The sequence below is a fragment of the Myotis nattereri genome (assembly GCF_964212035.1).
Source record: "Myotis nattereri genome assembly, chromosome: 13".
Taxonomy (NCBI): Eukaryota; Metazoa; Chordata; class Mammalia; order Chiroptera; family Vespertilionidae; genus Myotis; species Myotis nattereri.
In genome coordinates, this window is record NC_138088.1 from 18,758,441 (window position 1) to 18,774,249 (window position 15,809).

The 15,809-nt window shown below is 57.0% G+C and overlaps 1 protein-coding gene across 2 annotated transcripts in view; it reads right to left on the minus strand.

Moving 5' to 3' along the window:
* The window catches only part of CDH23 (cadherin related 23), a gene marked incomplete at its 5' end in the record, with an annotated part of 360,387 nt that overhangs the window by 61,120 nt on the left and 283,458 nt on the right, over nucleotides 1-15,809 (minus strand). For both annotated transcript variants that reach the window (XM_081105003.1, XM_081105002.1), the window contains 4 exons: nucleotides 8,686-8,913; nucleotides 9,658-9,786; nucleotides 10,737-10,865; nucleotides 10,998-11,147. In XM_081105003.1, the coding sequence (XP_080961129.1) occupies nucleotides 8,686-8,913; nucleotides 9,658-9,786; nucleotides 10,737-10,865; nucleotides 10,998-11,147 (636 nt within the window). The remainder of the gene's footprint in view (nucleotides 1-8,685; nucleotides 8,914-9,657; nucleotides 9,787-10,736; nucleotides 10,866-10,997; nucleotides 11,148-15,809) is intronic.

Consider the following 15,809-nt stretch of genomic DNA (forward strand, 5'->3'; position numbering starts at 1 on the left):
CTCTGGGAACAGGGAGGGGTGCGTTGGAGCTGGGTGGGAGCCCCAGGCACTGACTGCAGCTTCAAATGGGCATTCGTCTGCCAGCAGCTACCCTGACTCTGCTGAGCTGGGCCTGGGCTGGAGAGTCGGGACAAGGGCCAGGACAAGGGCCAGCAGGCAGGGAGACTCTGCCTGATCACCTGGTGGGGGTGGGAGAAAGTGAGCTGCAGGCCTGGAACCAGAGAGCCCCCTGGATGCATGGCATTGCTCCCAATGTCCCCTGGTCAGGCCCAAGGGTATGGGCCAGTGTGAGCGCCTGCTGTGCCGGGGGCCCTGAGGAAAGGGTGAACATGGGCCTTGAGACCACCCTGACACCTCCAATGGCCAGACCACCACAGCCCAGGCGCCTGCTGTGCCCCTGGGGGTCCTTCTTCTGGTCCATCTGCTGCCATGAACACTCAGTGCCCGTTGCCACAGGAAGAGGGTGCTGTTTTCATACCTGGGGGGCAGGGCGGCCCTCGGGAATGAGCAGGGTGACACCTGCTTGAGGCAGGGCTGGGCTGCCCCTAGAGTAGGACAAGCCCATGGATCAGACTCCCAGTGCCCCCCTCAGAAAGAGTGCGCCTGTCCTACTGGGAGGCTGGCTTTGCCCAGCCCTCAGCTTCTCACCTGGAGGCAGAGATAACTTCTAAGAACTTGGCTGCCAGACCCCAGGCCTGACTGCTGCAGTGTGGAGGGAGGGAGGAGGCCCCAGAGCAGAAAGCCACCACACTTCCTCTCTAGCTTCCTCCTGCATGGCCTCGAGCCCTTCTTCTCTGGACCTTTACAAAAGTAAGCATCTCAGCTTCGTGGTTTCCTGTTTTCAGTGAAATTTACTCTGAGCTCCAGGCTCCATCTTGATCCATGACCACACGCCCCACCCCCAGGGGCCCTACTGTTTACTCCCTGTAGTTGACAGGGAGGGGCGGGTGCTAGAATAGAAAGAAGACCATGCAACCCTGTGCTCACCCCTGGGGTGGTGGTGCGTCTGCAGATGCCAACCCTGGTGGCTGGTCCCTATGGGCCCTGGCTCAGCACCTGTGAGCTGGGGTGCATGGATCAGAACAGGGGAATGGGAACAAGGTGTGTGCCTCCAAAGGAGCTGGGAGGAGCCTGTGGCCTCCAGGAAGTCGCCTGCAGGGTAGGACTGAGGCTGGAGGCTCAGGGGTCCTGACAGTATCTGGGGCCCTGGGAGAGAAACCCATGTTTTTAGGCAGTAAGTCATTGTTAAGAGATATACAGTCAAACCTCGGTTCTCGAGTCTCCCTTCTCGAACAATTCGGTTCTGGATCAATTTGTTCACAGGAAGAAATGTCTTGATTGTGGAACAAAACTTTGGTTTTGACCTGACAACCCTTTCATGCTGATGCCTCAGCATCACAAAAAGCGTCTCTCAGGCAACAAAGGAGAGAATGCTTTTGTTGCTGGAGAAATCGAAGATGAGCACAGTTTTAAAACAAAAAGAAGCCCTCCAGAGCGCCAAGGTTGCTAAGGGCGTGACAGCGCTCACAAAACAACCACAGGCCATTGAAGAGGGAGAAGAACTATTGCTGATTTGGATAAACAAAAGCAGTGAGTGGGTGATATGTGAAGAATTCATTTAAGGCTAGTAGGGGTGGTTAGATTAAGAAAAGAAGTGTTTATTTGTAGATTATACAGTACATTGGACATGGACTATATATAAGAAAGGTTAAAATGGAATCCTTTGGGGGTCTGGAATGGATTAATTCAATTTACATGGTTTCTAATGGGAAAAAATGATTTGGTTTTTGAACAAATCGCTTCTCGCACAGCCTCCTGGAACGAATTAAAAGTTTGAGAACCGAGGTTCCCCTGTATCAGGGATTACGGCGGCGCCTGTGAGCCCTCTCCTAACATTTCACGAAGACCTTCTGCTTCCATTGCCTCCAAGGGAACGGAACTGACACTCCTTGAAAATATGCCACAGAGGCCACTGCAGATGCTGCTGTGGGTCAGATTGGCCCAGCCAGGGGCCTGGCGGTGGGCACTGGGGCGAACGCACAGAACCACAGGGCCTGTTTCTCAAAAGACCAATGTTGGGGTGGCCCTTGCTCCTGCCTGGCCAGGGCTCCCTCCTGCATGCAGCAGCCTGGGGCAGAGGGGCTGGCACTGCCCCCTTTAGGGAGTAGTCTGGGGTGGGGACTCTGAAGGACACAGTGGGGCTGGGGCTGCAGAGGGCCTGTCACCTTCCAGCCCAGTGTGGGCGCTGCAGCCCTGCCGTCTGCAGAAGCCTTACTGGGTGTCCGCTGAGGCTGAGCTGCGATTTGCTCAGGGAACACAAGGGAACAGCAATGGGCAGAAAGAGGAACTGGGGCGGCCAGCCAGGATGCTGGGTCCAAAGGCCTCTCGACAAGCAGACACCGACAGCCCCGCTGAGCGTCTGTCCCAGCCACAGGGAGCACCGCCGTCTGGCCTCTTCGCGGTCCCCGCCTTGCACGGCCGCCTTCCTTTCCGCAGGGGTGCGGTGGGTTAGCGTTAGGGTGTGAGCTCCAGGAGGGTGGGTGTCCAATGACAGCCTGCCCTTTTGAACTCGGTTACAGAGCTGAGAACCGAAGCACAGCCAGCCACTGAACCGGGCTGTCTGAGTTCTGGCCTCAGGACCGCTCGCTCACAATGGGCAGGGACCTCTGACCTGCCACCAGCTCTAGGTCCCAGCTGCTTCGCCTGGGCCTGGTGGAATCTCCTCACCAGCAACCAAGCCCTGAGCTCGAGCAGGCCCTGGGGGGGAGGGGCTTCCTTTTGCCGCTCGGACCTGTGGGCATGGCTTCCTACACTCCATGTGAGAGGGCTCCTGAAGTGTCCGTGTAGCTTGATGAGAAGGTGCTGACACGGTTAGCAGCGTCTGCCTTGGGCACAGGACGGGGAAGTGGCGCTGTGTGCCACATCTTTGCCTTTGTTTCAATACTCTGTGCTCCCCAAAACGCGTTCACACGTGTTAGTACTTCTTTGGTTTCCCCCTCGCCCACCAGGAAGCCCTGAGAGGCTCTACTGTCCCCACTTAATGCGCCGGGAAACTGAGGTTTCCAAAGGTTGTGTCTTGTCACAAGTGAATGAAGAACTGGGCCAAAGCCTGGCTTCCCTGCTTCCCAGGTTTGTGCTCCTTCCTCTTCATGGAACGGAGTGGCATTACAGGGCAGGACTTGGACTTGCTTACAGTACGTGCCAGGGCCCTGGGAGCGGAGCCTGTGCCCACATGCCCGTGGCTCCACTCCTTCCACATCAGTTCCTGCCACTCTCCTTTCTGCCTGGCAACCCCGAAACGGCAGGACGCCTAGTAGGCGTGGGGCCTCCCGCACCCACTTGCTTGCCACGGGGGCTGGGAAGGGAGGAACTCTCGCGAACTGCAGAGCCCGTGTTACTGGGAGGCACTGAGCCAGACGCATGGGCAGCATTTGAGAGGCTGCAGCACATCCTGGAGGAGCAGAGCTAAGGGAAGGGCCAGAGAAGGCCAGGCTGCTTGGTGAGCAGCAGAGGGAAGGGCCCAGGTTGGGGTTTTCTGAGCTTGAGCCGGGGGAGCAGGCTTCCCAAACAGCAGCAGGGCCCACATTTAAAACAGAGAAGAGCCCTCGGCCCTAAAGATATGAGGTGAGCTGCCGAGAGCAGTGTCTCCAGCTCACAGACTTCCATGGGGTGATTGCTGGTGATTTCTGAACCAGAAATAGGTAGATTTTTTTGTCTTCTGCCTGGATAGGTGACTTCTGCAGATCCCCACCTGCCTGGGAAGCTAGGGCTGGTTATCCAGGATTGTCTAACCTGCTGGCTGTGGTCTGCATGGCCGAAAGGCCTGGTCAAGCCCTCCCTCTCCTCCTCCCCCTCTCTTCCCCTCCCCCTACCCCCTGCCAAGGTGCCTCTGTGCCTGGGGCTCAGCTTCTGACCTCCTGGCTGCCTTCCGTCCTTCCTCCCTGGGCCCGGCCCTTCCTCTGGCAGGGGCCTCCCAGAGGGCCACTTAGACCCTCCCCAAGCCTGGCCTCCCTGGCTGTGGCTAGCGGGGACTGAGGCTGTACAATGCCTTCTCCTGGCCGGGTGGCATATCATTGTGTGATAGGCCTGGGCTGGCCCGGATGCCCCTTGCAGTGCAGCTGTTCCAAGCTCTGGGTGATATGGCGCTGAGAACTGGGCGTGGACGGCCTAGGCTGTTCGCAGGAATGTCAGGCTCTCAGGAAATTGGGGGTGGGGGTGGGGTTGAAGGGTTGCAGGGCCGGGGAGGGGCGGGGGTAGGGAAGAAGAGATGTGAGGGCTCAGTAGAGGATTTCTCTTGTTTTGGGAAGGCCTTTGGTAGCTAAATACTAGGTCCCCTGCTTAGAGATCCTCCTCCTTTAAGACATGGATAGAAATGGTGCCTTGACTCTGGCTGCTGGCTGTGAAGTCCTAGCTCTCTATCACATCACAGAGCGTCCGCTCACTGCTCCATGTCCATTCCTCCCACTAGACTGTAGCTTCTTGAGGGCAGACCCGTGCCCTCTGACTTCTTAGCCTCTAGCACAGGCCTGGCATGTATTTGGGAATGAATGAATGAATGAATGAATGAATGGATCTTACTTGTCCCTGTCCTACAGGAAGGTGGTCCTATGCCAGTGGGAACTGGCTTGAACCAGGCAGATAATTGTGGTAGGAACAGGAGGATGGGGTATGGGGTCTGCTGGGCATCTCTGCACATACCCTCCTCACCCCCATTAGACCATGGGGACCTTTCCTGGAACCTCAGGATGGGCTAATGCTGCCCAGGCTCTGGCTGGTCCAGAAGGGACTGGGACCATCTACTTCCTTGAATACCCACGCAGTGAACCTGTCCGCTAGCAGAAAAGAGCCCTCTTCTGGTCACCTCTGGCACGCATGACCCTGGGAGTTCACTGTCCAGAGGTTCGAGTCTGGTGAGTGGGAGCAGATATTCAAGGGTCCAACATTCCTTGGAGGCAAATGCCAATCCTAACTGGGCACTGGCTGCAGGGTCCTAGCTTGCCAGCTTTGCCCCATCCTCACCCTGGCTTAGCTGGGCCAGGGGAGTGGAGAGGGTGCTTAAGAAATTAGTGGGACCAGCCCTTGGGGCAGAATGTCACAGGGAGGATATGTAGAGTGTGGGCCCTGCTCTCGGTTCTGAATGCTGCTGTGAGCCCCAAACCCACCCCTGATTATCACTTGCTCTTCAGCCTTTGTTTGGGCTGATCCCTGGAGCCACTATATGCTTTGCCCTTTGCTGTGCTAACTATGACTGACTGACAAGACGGCCCAGTGTCCCCTCCTCCAGGAAGCCTTCCCTGAATCCTTGTTAGCGCTCCTCAGTGCCCCATCTGTACCTCGGCCTCTGCCTATGGATGTCCTCATTGCATTTACTTGTGGCAAGGACCATGCTGCCTTTATTTTTGTATCTCTAGTGCCTGGCACATAGTGGGCATGGGGGGCATTGGCTGAATGAATAAATGAATGAAGGAATGAGTGAATGAACACATGAACTATAAGTACATGAACTGTGCTCCTGGGACGGCCACTACAGCTCCTCACTGGTGTCTGAAGGAACAGAACAAAAGAATTAAAAGCACTGATTCTTTTTGACTTAAAATGTTTGTCCTGTAAGTCCTTTCCCACTGGTACCTGATGCTGTGTGTCTGTGTTATGGATTACAGCCCAGGAGCCATACATACACGGTTTATCCCTGTATTATTATTTATTGATTATTGTATTAACTTTGTGTTTCGCAGACTCACAACTGCAAACCTACTTTTGCTGCACCCTGTATATTCCGCCCATGATGGCCTCAGGGAACCCCATCCCCAATCCTACTTGTGTTTTCCGGGAGCAGTGGGCTGGTGAGCACCAGGATGAGGAAGGCAGAGAAAAGGAGACTGTATTCCCCCCCCCCGCAACCCCCTCCCCCCGCCCCCATTCCACCAGGGAGCTGTACGGCCGAGACCTGCTTCAAGGAGGCCAGAATGTCAGGGACTGTGCATAAGACAGGGCTCATGGGTCTCCAGCGGGCAGGCTGGGTCTCCACAGAGGGTCTGGTCAAAAGATGGAAACTCTTTCTGGCCATGGGGACCAGTCCCAAGTTCTGCAGGGCTTTCGTGGGTCGTGACCCACCCATTCTGGGTGGTTAAACGTGCCTAGGCTGATTTCCCAGTTCTCCGATGCCCATTTCTTCTGGGGACCAAAAGGAAGCCAGATGCCTCCAAAACTCAGGATTTTAGAATGTCATGGGTCTCACTGCCTGCCTCCCTGGGGAACTCTGGGACTGTGGGGTGTGCGGAGGGTGGGGAGGGAGGGGCAGTGTGGTGTGTTCACTGGCCTGGGTCAGAACGGGGAAGAGCAGCATGGCAAATGCCATCAGTTGGTCACCTCAAATCTATTTGCCTCTCCCTCACTAACAGCTCTTGTCTGAGGCAGTGATGTATCTGGCCCCCAATAAGCCCATCCTGATAACGCCGTCTCTCACTTTCCCAGCCTCTCTTGCAGCTAGAGTGCCCATGTGGACCTCTTCTGGCGAATGAGGCATAAGCAGAACTCCAGGGAGTAGGTCTGGAAAGCCCTTCGCTTTCCTGATAAAGGGGCGGAATGCCTTGCATAGCTCTTTGTCTTCTTGTCATTTCCCGACTAGATGCTGACATGGCTGGGGCTGGAGCAGCCAGCTCGCAACCATGAGGGAAAGAGCACGAAGCATTAGCTCTCACTTCACTGAACACAGACAACGACATCTCTAATTCTCTCCAGAGTTTTTGTTCTGTGGGAAAACTACTTTCTGACTTATTTATGACTCCATAGTTCAGTTTCTGTTACTTGCAGCCAAGCACATCTCTAAATGCTACTGGAGCGATGACCAAGATGATTCACCCTGAAGCTAGGTGCCGTTAAAATTATGCTCTTCCCTGCCCCCCTTCGATTAGTGACACATGTCCCGTAACTGTGCCTCTGATTGGCCCACTGGGTGTGAATGGCTGAAGTGGTTAGTGCTGACACTGGGCAGCCGTGGGCTGAGATGCCCATTGGGTGCCCAGAGCCAGCTCTATTTCCTGGGCTTCTCAGCATGTGGTTCCCTAGGATTGGCCCAATGCCACCATCCTCCCAGAGGCACTTCAGATAAAGAGCCCAGTCAGGACCTGCTCTGACCCCACAGCCCACCGTGCCAACATCAAAGGGGAGGGGGCCTAACAGAGCCACCTGTTGGGGGCAGAGGGTCAGAGCTGAGGCCTCATTTGTAATTAGGGTACCCAGGGTGGACCGATTACAAAAATGCCCCCCTAGCCACACTCTGTGCAATGTGACATTACAGCTCATCCCTTCAAGATAGCTTATTTCCCCACACCTTGAATCTGGGCTGGCTTTGCAACTTGCTTTGGCCAACAGAATGTGGCCGAAGTGACCCTGTTCCAGTCCAGGCTCTGCTGTCTCTCCTGGACCCTGTCTCACTCTATGCGACAAGCACGGGCCAGCCTCCTAGCAGAGGACAGAGAGGTAGCCCAGTTGCCCTGCCACCCCAGCCGACAGGCAACTGACCCCCAGAAGCACAGCCATCCGGCCCACACTCAGCTGCCCAGCACATGTGGGAGCACAGCTGAGAGCAGCGAATCGCCCAGCTAAGCCAGGCCTAAGCCGCCAGCCTCAGAACTGGAGCGAGATCAGGGTTGTTGCATGTCCCTCTGTTTGGCTCGGTTTGTAAGGCAGTGTTGTTATTATTGTGGTGATAGATCGTTGATACGATCCTCCTCCTCCTCAAGGGTTACCAAGCATTCCACCGACACGAGCTAATTCAGTTCCCAACACCACCTATGAAAGAGATACCACCTCCCTTCTGCAGAAGACAGAACCGATACTCCGAGAGGTTCTGACTTGCTCGAGATCATGCGGCCAGCTCACAGTTCTCCACTCTCAAATTGCAAATTGCTCCAATCCCAGCCCATGGCCCCTAGACCAGCCGTGGGCAAACTACGGCCCGCGGGCCGGATCCAGCTCGTTTGAAATGAATAAAACTAAAAAAAAAAAAAAGACCGTACCCTTTTATGTAAGGATGTTTACTTTGAATTTATATTAGTTCACACAAACACTCCATCCATGCTTTTGTTCCGGCCCTCCGGCCCAGTTTAAGAACTCATTGTGGCCCTCGAGTCAAAAAGTTTGCCCACCCCTGTCCTAGACCATCTCACCATCCAGCCCTGCCTGCCCCCCACCTCCTTCTCCAACCTTGCAAACCTTGGCAGCAGCCCTGCCCATTCAAGCATCAGGCCAGCCCATGGACATTAGCCCCTTCCAACCCCGACCCGTTACTATGACGATGGCGCATCACACCAACATGACGAGGGGAAAGAGGCCAGAGGGCACCTTTTCCTACTTGGCACAGAGGCACCACCACATGGGTTAGTGTGGCCCCACAGGCACACAGCTTGGCAAGTGGTATGGGGGCTGGCCGGGCCCGAGGCACAGGCTCAACTTGTACCTTCCCATAGAGCTGTGTGTGCAAAGACGACTCAACAGAGACCCTCGCTTCTGCAGGCTCCCCCTCCATACTCATAAGCCGACGGACTAAAGGCACGATGAAGGCGCCGTCAAGGATTCACGCAGGCGCGGCGCCCCGTTCCCTCCCATCGTGCTCCCCTCCCACAGAAGGCGCAGTTGCCCCTCACCCACCCGCCCTGCCCCATGGCCGCCCCTGTCACTCACCGACAGCGGAGGGGTGCCCTCGTCCTCCACGGTGACCACCAGGTGGTAGAAGCTCTGGTGCTCGCGGTCGGGTGGGGCCGGCCGCGTGGTGATCTCCCCGCTGAGGCGGTCCATGCGGAAGGTCATGTCGTCGTTGCCCGCGGTGATGTAGTAGGACAAAACGCTGTTGATCCCGATGTCACGGTCAGTGGCTCTCACCTGGACCACGGCAGTACCCCCGCCCACGTTCTGGGAAGAGAACAGGAACCGGGTCACTCCGGAGTCACTGGGGCAAAGCCCAGCACCTGCTCCGGGGAGCCTAGGGGCCTCACGGACCCCCAGGAAGCTTGGCTGTCTATGCTGGAGCCGTGACGATGAGGGTGAAGATGGTGGCGGCGAGCCTTCTGTGGGCACCTACTACATGCCGGGGCCGTGTTAACGCTGTAACTTCCCCTACAACCCTACGTGTCAGGTCCTGGCGTCACTCCCATTTACAGATGAGAAAACTCTGGTGCAGGCAAGGAATGTGTGCAAGTCACACAGCGTCAGTGGCAGAGCCGGGGCTGAATTGCGGGAGGCTGGCCTGAGAGCTGGCCTCAAAACGCCTATGCCATCCTGCCTTCGTGAATGTCCAACCTGGCGAGATACCCAGCAATGCCGGGGCAGACATTCTCCTGGAGGGGCTCAGTCGTAGGACTGAGTAACCAGAGAGCTGGTTTATTGCCAAGCAGCTCTCGCAGGGCACACCTCCGCTCCCTGTGGGCGGTAGAGGGCCACCTCTTCTCTCCCTCTCCTCTCCTCCTTCCACAAAGACCCGGCACTCAGGGCCTAGCCTAGGCGTTAGGACTGGAGTTATGAATGAGCCACTGTCCCCACCCCCGAGATCTGAGAGACTAGTGGGCCAGGCAGACATTTAAGCAGGTGGTTGGCAGCCGGCTCATGCCCACTGTCCACCCCAGATGTCTGTCTGTATGGGTGCTGGAGTGCCCTCACCTCGTTAACGCTGACATTATATCCAAAGGGGCTCTCGATCACTGGGGGGTTGTCATTGACGTCCAGGATGGTCACCTGCAGGATGTGGCTCTTCTTCCGTGGAGGGGTGCCCCGGTCAGATGCCACCACCTAGGAGGAAGGGGTGACTGGGGTCAGGGCTAAAGGGCGGGTTAGGACCAGGAATATGGAGTCCTATCTACTAGGTGGGGAGGTTGGAAGGACAGACAGACTCACTGGCCCATCCCTGTCCCTGGGGCTGGGGCGCCAGCTCTGGGCTCTCCCTAAGTCCTTTGCCTTCTGCCCTGTGTTGCGAACAATGCTTGCCCACCTCTTGTCTGCCCTGGGACCCTCATTTGCAATCTGACTTGGGTGTGCCTAGTCTTCACCTCCCAACCTGAGCCCTGACTGTATTCTGGGCTGTGCCAGCCCCTGACCATGACCCCAGGCCTGCAACTGGACCCAGGGTTCCTGCCTTTAGCTTCATAGGCCCCTGTTCCATGCACTTGCATCTGAACTCTGGCAAACGAGCCTCAAATAATCGCTGAGCAGCGCAGACACAGACTGAGCCCGTCCTGGGAGCCACGACGATGCTTCCTGGGTGCCTGCAGGAGTGCCCTGGGGGCTCAGAATCCTGCAGAAGCACAGCCCTGGGTCCCCAGAGACCCCTCGGGAGACATGCCAGCACAGCAACTCAGCGGTAACGGTGGCCTTCGTGACCCCTCACCTCAGCAGAGGCAGGCCAGGCAGGGGTTTTTCTGCCCATTGCACAAGAGGGGAAACTGAGGCCCAGACGGTAAACCACTTGCCTGAGTTTCGCAGTGCATTTGTGGAAGAGCCCGGGCTTTGCCAGGCTTTCTCTCCCCGCTCTCACGGCCGGGACGGGAACCTCTGCTGGTCCTGCTCTGGCTCCCGAGCCCCTCCCAGGGGCCCTCTCCGGGGTGGCCTCACTCATGCTCTTGGCCCTGACGTGCCGCCCGCCGCCCGGTACTTGGTGACAGCAGGGGAGCTGACCACCAGGATGTGAAGGGCCAGGTGCTCTCCTGGGTGGTCAACAGCGACCTGAGGGGGCGGGCCCGCACCTTGAGGATATAGTGGTCCAGCTCTTCTCTGTCCAGGGGCCTGGCCACGAACACTTCGCCGATGGAGTCATTGGTGGTGACAATCTCAAAGGCCCCAGCGATGTTGCCCGAGGCCAGAGAGAAAACCACCTGTCAGGGAGGAGAGAGGTGAGAGGTGATGGAGCGGGTCCCAGCTTCCTGCTCGGTGAAGGGGTGGCTTGGAGGGTCTATGGGAAGCCCCTGCTGAGAGAGCTGACCCGGGCTGTTTCACTCGATGCCCACCTGCCCGTTGCTGCCGGCATCAGGGTCCTGGGCCTTGACAGTGGCCACACGCTGGCCCACGGGGCAGTCCTCTGGCACGCTGACAGCCGAGTCGGAGGTGACGTCGAACTGAGGGCTGTTGTCATTCTCATCCAGCACAGTGATGTAGACCTGGGGGTGAACGTTACCAGAGACCTATCGCCTCCACCCTCTCCCAGCCCCAAACACCAGGGGCCCACCGTGGGCCCCTGGGGACCAGACCTCCACTCGGTCTGGCCCATCAGCTCGCTTTCAGAGCCCGCCTAGGCCTCTCCTGACTTCACACAAAGGCCCTGAGCACACTTTTCCTAGGCGTCTGGGGGAGGAGGGCGGCTCATACCAAGTGCTGAGGCTGGGACGGCAGGGAAGGGGCTGGGAGATCTGGAAGGTAAGGCCCCGACTGAAGGGGGTGGGGCTACTCAGCTCCAAACCCACCAGGCAGTGGCAGACTGGCCCTCGCACCGCTTCCTGTTTTCCAAGAGGAACTAGGAATACAGATTTTGTGTGTGGAATGAGGTGGTAATTAATAAAAATTAAAGAAAAAATTATGTGCAGGCTGACGACGGCACACCTGGCAGCCAGATATTGCCTGAAGGCCTCTTTGTTAGCACATCTGGATCAGAGGGAGAGGAACGGGGCTCAGAAGGAGGGAGGCTGAAGATGGCTTGGTGGTCCCTGTCGGGAGGGCACAGGCGGGGGGGGGGGGGGGCACGGGGGGCGGGGAAGAGAGACGAAAGCCAGGAGCACGCACACGGCAAAGAGCAGCTCGTTCAGTGAGGACAGCGAGCTGCAGGGAAGGCCCTGCTGTGGGTGCTGCCTCCAGCCCATGGATGGCCAATGGCCATGGGCCAGGAGGGTGGTATTGCAGGTGCCCTTAGGGTCACTGATGAGGGGGTTGAGGTAGGGCAGGAGGAGGCTCAGATTTTAAAAATCCCAGTCCAGGCCTCCTCCTCAGGCCAGATTCTCGGTCCTGGGGCTCTGGGCGCCCAGGCCTGCCTGCCTGCTGCCCTAGGACCCCATCAGGAGCCTGTCGCACCGATTCATTTCGTCCTCCCTCGTCATCAGGTTTTTCCTCCTCTTCTTGGTCCTAGCCGCTCTCCCCTATCTGTAGGCAGCTTTTAAAACCACAAGGCAGCCCTAGCCGGTTTGGCTCAGTGGATAGAGCACTGGCCTGCGGATGAAGGGTCCTGGGTTCGATTCTGGTCAAGGGCACTTGCCCGGGTTGTGGGCTCAATCCCCGGTGTGGGGCATGCAGGAGGCAGCTGATCAATGATTCTTTCTCATCATTGATGTTTCTCTCTCTCTCTCCCTCTCCCTTCCTCCCTGAAATTAATAAAAATATATTAAAAAAATAAATAAAAACACAAGGCACTCTAGTGGTGTGGCTGTTGGTGGGTGTCATCCCATGCACCGAAAGGTCGCCAGTTCGATTCCCTGTCAGGGCACATGCCCGGGTTGTGGGCTCCATCCCTGGAGGGGGCATGCAGGAGGCAGCTGATCGGATGTTTCACTTTCACATTTTATTCTCTCTCTCCCTCCCCCTTCCTTTCTCTCAAAAAATCAATAAAAAATCTTAAAAAAAAACCCCAACAACCAAAAAGAGCCAACAAAAGAACCCAGCCCCAAACCACAAGGCAACAAGCCCAGGCCTCACAGCAGGACCAACACCACTTCCATTTACTGGCTGTGCGATTTGGAAGAAGTTATTAAACCTCTGATTTTCCATTCTCTCAGCTGAAAATAAGAACGAGAACACCTACCGCACGAGGATGCTGCGGGGAATAAGTGAGCAAGCAAAGCGTTAAGGGTGGTCCCTGTCCTGCTTCCTGCCTGGCAGATGGCCATGATTTCACTCTCCAAGACTCTGCCCAACCATCATGGATTTTGGTCAGGAAGTTCTACGAAGTCCTGGAGCCCCAGTGTGCTCACCTGTGAAACGGGCATAAATATGCCCTCCACACTATTCTCAGGGCACCAATAAGCAAGGCCCCTGTGCTCTGATCCACCCCAAACCCTCCCACTTGGGTCCAGGCCTTGTGTGGGTTCCCCATGCTTTCTTCCATGGCAGGGCCTTTCCCATGCTGCTTCCTCTGCCTGGAATGGTCTTATTCCTTGGCTGAGTAAATTCCTATGCTTTCTTGGGTCACTTCCTCAGGGAAGCCCTCCTGGATTTCCCCAACATTGTATTATCAGCTGTCTCACGTGGCATACATTTATTGGGGTGATACTTTGATCACTGTCTCTCCCCCATCATATCTTATGCTTGGGAAGGTAGGGACTATGTCTGATTTTGGTTTCCTGTTGTACCCTGAGCTCAGCCAAGAGCCTGGCCCACAGTCAGTGCTCCCCTATGATTACTGCTCTGATGATCACGATGATGTTTGTAAGGTTTTCCCAGCTTCAGAGAGTTGGCCTCAGAGGAGGAAGGGCAGGGGTCAAGGTCCGCGGGAACTAATGTGGGTCTGTGTCCCCATCCAGGACCTTCTGGTCCAAATCTCCCTGTCCCATCCCCTGGAGGCCTGCGGGTATTACACTCAAGAACTCTTACAGCGGAGCCCCTGCCCCAGGTCTGCCCCTTCCTGCGGCCTCTCCACCCCTCCTGGGGCCCATGGGAGCTACTGGGGCCCAGGAGGAGTCAGGTGTAGGTGAGCTGTGGTTTGGGGTTCCAGCCTCACGTAGGAAACGGTAGCACCCCTAAAAGGCCCCTCAGCCTGCCTCCACCCTCGCACCTCCAACAAGTTTGGGGCTAACAGGGCTGGCGTATCTGGGGCAGTGGCCCTGGGAGCCTCTGAGAAGTCAGGGCAGAGCAAAGGGGTGTGGGTTTTGCCTGGCAGAAGGTGAAGAGGCTGTGGAACTACAGCAGCCTGCACAGAAATGTGTGCCCCGAAAGGCCCTGGCCAGCCCGTGCAAGGAAGTGGGGGGCTGGTCCAGGAAGGGGCTTTAGCAGCCTTGGGGTGCATCCCGGCTCCTGTCAGTCTCCACCTGTCCTCGGCCCCTGGCCTTCTTCTGCCAGCGAGGGTGAGGAACAACTGGCCCATTGCACAGATGAGGCTGCTGAGCCCAGGGAAAGGGCCCCACGTAACCACTCTGAGTCTTAGCTCCCATGGCTGGGAGGGCCAAGAGCCGCTGGACACAGGCCACCTGCCCACTGCCCACTGCCCACCACTGAGGACTCTGCTCAATGGCTGCCCTCTGGGACCCTGGGGGGCTGTGGGGAGCTGCGCAGATGCAGTGCTGCTTGTGGTCTCACTCACCCCCAGGCTAGGCCCACGGATGGAGGGGGCTATGGGGCACGACCAAGCCACCACTGGGGCCACTGGAGCCGGGCCCCTCCAGGGAGCCAGGGGGTGGAGGACCTTAAGCGGCTGCATTTGGCTCCCTGCAAATACTTAGTTGCTCCTATCCCTGTAGACCAGTGATTCTCAACCTTCCTAATGCCGCGACCCTTTAATACAGTTCCTCATGTTGTGGTGACCCCCAACCATAAAATTATTTTCGTTGCTACTTCATAACAGTAATTTTGCTCCTGTTATGAATCGTCATGTAAATATCTGATATGCAGGATGTATTTTCATTGTTACAAACTGAACATAATGAAAGCATAGTGATTAATCACAAAAACAATATGTAATTATATATGTGTTTTCCGATGGTCTTAGGCAACCCCTGTGAAAGGGTCGTTTGACCCCCAAAGGGGTCGCGACCCACAGGTTGAGAACCACTGCTTTAGGCTGATGTGACAGGGACTCAGTGGGGAGAAAATGTGGCCATAGCCATGGCTGATGCTGGGCTGGACACCTCCTGTGTCTCCAGGCGGCCTAGACCAGACTGGCTGGTGCACAAGCCATGATGGCTGCATGCTCTCATTCGCACTGCAGGATGCCACTTCAGTGGGCCCCTCCCCTGGGACCCGCCCCCAGTCTGGGGTCACCTACCGGCCTCTCCCACTTCTCCCACTTCCTAGGAACCTCTGACCTCAGGGGTCACTCTCCCCGAAGTGCTCCCGGCACATGGTCTCCCCTGCCTTTACTGAGAGTCCTTGAGGGCAGTGCCACACCATGCACGCTGCCCTTGCCCAGCACCCCAGGCCCTGGCACTGTGCCCTCCACTTCACACCACTGCAGTAAAACACACTTCTTACACCAACCCCCAAGATAGGGCGGGGTCCTCTTTACAGATGCCACTCCCATCATGCCTCTCTCCAAGACTAGTTCACAAAAGTTTCCTACCCACCAGCTCCTCTGCCATCGTCCTCACATCCTCTGAAGAAGGCAGGGCTGCTGGCCTGACCCTCATTTTAGAGCCGAGGAAAGGAAGCACAGAGAGGCTGAGCAACTGGCCTGTGTCACACAGCCGGTGAGGGGCAGAGCTGGGCTGAGGCTTCAGTGTCCCTTTCACTGTGTGTTCCACCCACTCCTTGTTAGCGGGCCCTCCACCCCAGCATCCCCTGGAGGCTCAGCAGGACAGGGAGGGCAGAGGGGGCAGAGCTGGACACGGGGTACGGGGCCTGGACTCAGGTGAGAGTGGGTGCACTGGGACGGCCGTGAAGGGCCTGAGCAGGGGCCCTCCTGCACACGTCCTCTCCCCAGGGAGGCAGGAAGGCCCAGCACCACTCAGGGCCGAGCCAGCACTGGCCACAGCCAAGAGCACGGGGAGAGTCAGATCCACGCTACTCACCTTCTGTAGCGAGAGCCGCAGGAGGAGGCCGAGGGAGAGAAAAGGCAAAGATGCAGTTGGTTAGCAGTCGGCAGCTCTTCCGGCCCCCGTTTCAAGCAGTGGTCTGCTGGGATGCCT